The 2,570-nt window shown below is 42.0% G+C and overlaps 1 protein-coding gene across 1 annotated transcript; it reads left to right on the forward strand.

Annotated features, from left to right (window-relative positions):
• Window positions 1–965: 965 nt before the first annotated feature.
• On the forward strand, window positions 966–1,364 carry LOC135644170 (uncharacterized). The gene has a single exon (XM_065161637.1). It carries the CDS (start codon window positions 966–968, stop codon window positions 1,362–1,364), a length of 399 nt encoding a protein of 132 aa, XP_065017709.1.
• The last annotated feature ends 1,206 nt before the right edge of the window (window positions 1,365–2,570 follow it).

A 2,570-nucleotide genomic window follows, 5' to 3' on the forward strand; every position in this document is an offset into this window, starting at 1 on the left:
TCCCGCATGAAACATACTGCTATCAACTTCCACTTTATGCGAGATCAAGTTGTCCGTCATCAATTTCGTGTTTCTCATGTGCATACGACTGATCAAATAGTCGACTCACTCATGAAGCCTCTCGCTCGTAAACTTTTTGCATTGCATTGTTCCAAGATTGGTGTCCTTGATAGGAGCATCATCTTGTGGGGGCATGATAGCAGTTAAGATTTTCCTAACTGTATGAGAAAATCTCTCTACTCTATTGAGGAAAATCCTCCATCTCAACCTGTATAAATAGAAAGAGAATATGTCAATGCAATATAGCTTCTTCAATAATTCTTCATGTCTTCTATCTCTTATAACACAATCCAAGAAGCTTTTCTTCGATAAATTGTCACCTTTCAACAAAATGTGTAGTATATAAAGGTATACTTTTAGGATCATAAGATAATACACTGAGTATAGGGAATTCATGCATTCAAAAGTTGTAGATAGGTAACTGATCCTCTAACTAAACTCCAATATTTTATTGAGTTATTATGAAAGGGATATCTTTTGTAATGGTTTGGTGAAGTGATATAGAGACTCCATGTCTCCATGGTCTCACATAAGTTCTAAGAACGCTTTTATGAAAACACTGGGCAACCTCACCTTGCTTCCTCCCACCAACTTGCCTTCATTTCTACCAACACAACCATCCAACCAAGCAATATAAATCCAATGAGCCCACCAACTTCATTGAACGGCTAAACCCTTGGCTTGCAGAGCCTCCCCCTTACTGTTCCTCCCTCAATCCATATAACCACTCCGCCTCATCCCCCCTCAAGTACTTGAGACAGCAACGACGACGCCATGGACTGGTACTCCTGGCTTCTTCAAACCAACCTCGATCCCGACCTCGTCTACGAGTACTCGCTGCTCCTAGCGAGCAACGAGCTCGAGGAGGACGATGTTGCGACTTCGACCACGAGTTCCTTCAGAGCATGGGCATCTCCATTGCTAAGCACAGGCTCGAGATGCTTAAGCTAGCCAAAAGGGGTAAGACAAAGTCGTCGTCGCGCCCCGTCTCTTTGCTTCTCGTCGCTGTCACCAAGACCAAGAATTGCATCGCGAGGTACTTCCGGTCGTTCATCAATCATGACGCTTCGCCCATCGTCGTCGTCCCGAGGTCGTCCTACTTCGATGGAGGATGGCCGAAGAGTGATATGTTGAAGAGGAACAAGAGGATGTCGCGTATCAAGCAAGGGAGGGTGACGCTTTATATGGCACCACAAGCCATGGCCTATAAGGAGAGTAAGGACAGAAAAGAGGACAGCTACCGAGGGAGTAGCGGAGAGGAGACCAGGTGGGAGTCCATGTTTCAGGACCTGAAACCTACTTAACTTCATGATGTGGATGGAGAAGGCTTTCAAGGTGCAACTGCTGTTCATTCAGATGGAGGGCTTTCCAGTTTGCTGCTTGTGCCTTCACTGTAGCTGCTGTTGTCATTATGATCTTAAAGTGGCTGAAGCAGAATCAAATGTTGAATTCAAACTTGATGGTGATGATAATATATAAAGCAAAACTACATGATATATGATGAAATTAATATGTCTGCTTCTAATAGGCCGGCATAATGTATTGTGCAAGATTAACTTCCATGGCCAAGTCAACTTGGTTAGCTTACCTACCATCTTAATACATGCAGGTGTTTGATGGAAAATGATTCAGTAGGTGCATCAGTCTAACCAGGATCTTATTCAGATCAGCAACAGCTAGCATTAGAAATTGGTGTGTCCAAATGCTAACGAATTCATAGACTTTGAGCAAGTCTTTTCGGTGGAACCTAAGCATGTAGATCTAAAAATCCTCATTAGATTCAGTAGTAGAAGAGACAGTGCTGATAAATGAATAGCGTGAATGCCCATTGAATGATCGTCCTGAGTTGTGATTGATCTGTAATGTGTACTCTTCACTCCGGTGATAAAACTAGGGTGAAGTACCAAGAAGCACCTTGCAATTATCATAATCCATAAAATGCTCGCTTGATAGGACAGTTGGACCAGACGGATTGGTTCATTGGACCATAATCCATGAGAATCGACACAATTCTCACGTATAAAATTTATATTATCAATTATAATATTTTTAAATAGATTTACAGTATTTTTGACACCTTTAATAATAAAACTAAGATATATAGACTCAGAACTTAATTAAAACCATCTTATATACAAAAATAATGTTAGGTTGGCAGCCCACAAATTCAGCTCATAGTGGGTTTGAGCAGCCCACAGCTCACCCCCTCTTAACCTAACCCTAATTAACATTAGGGGAGGTGTGGTGGCTGCGTTTTAGATGCAGAAAAAGGGCATAAATAGGACAGTAACGTGGGAGAAGGCAATAGCCACGGGATTCCAAAGAAAAGGAGGAAAACAAGGCAGAAAAGGAAGAGAAAGAAATGGAAGAAGACAAGGACAACGCAGAGAGGCTGTTCTCAATCATCTAGCAGTGTTCTCATCTCAGGTTAGATCAAATCTACAGTAGACTCTTGCTGTGATTACTTGGGGAGGTTTTAGATATTGTAGGCAGTGACGTGATCCTTGTAT

Source organism: Musa acuminata, chromosome BXJ3-8 (assembly GCF_036884655.1).
Source record: "Musa acuminata AAA Group cultivar baxijiao chromosome BXJ3-8, Cavendish_Baxijiao_AAA, whole genome shotgun sequence".
NCBI lineage: Eukaryota > Viridiplantae > Streptophyta > Magnoliopsida > Zingiberales > Musaceae > Musa > Musa acuminata.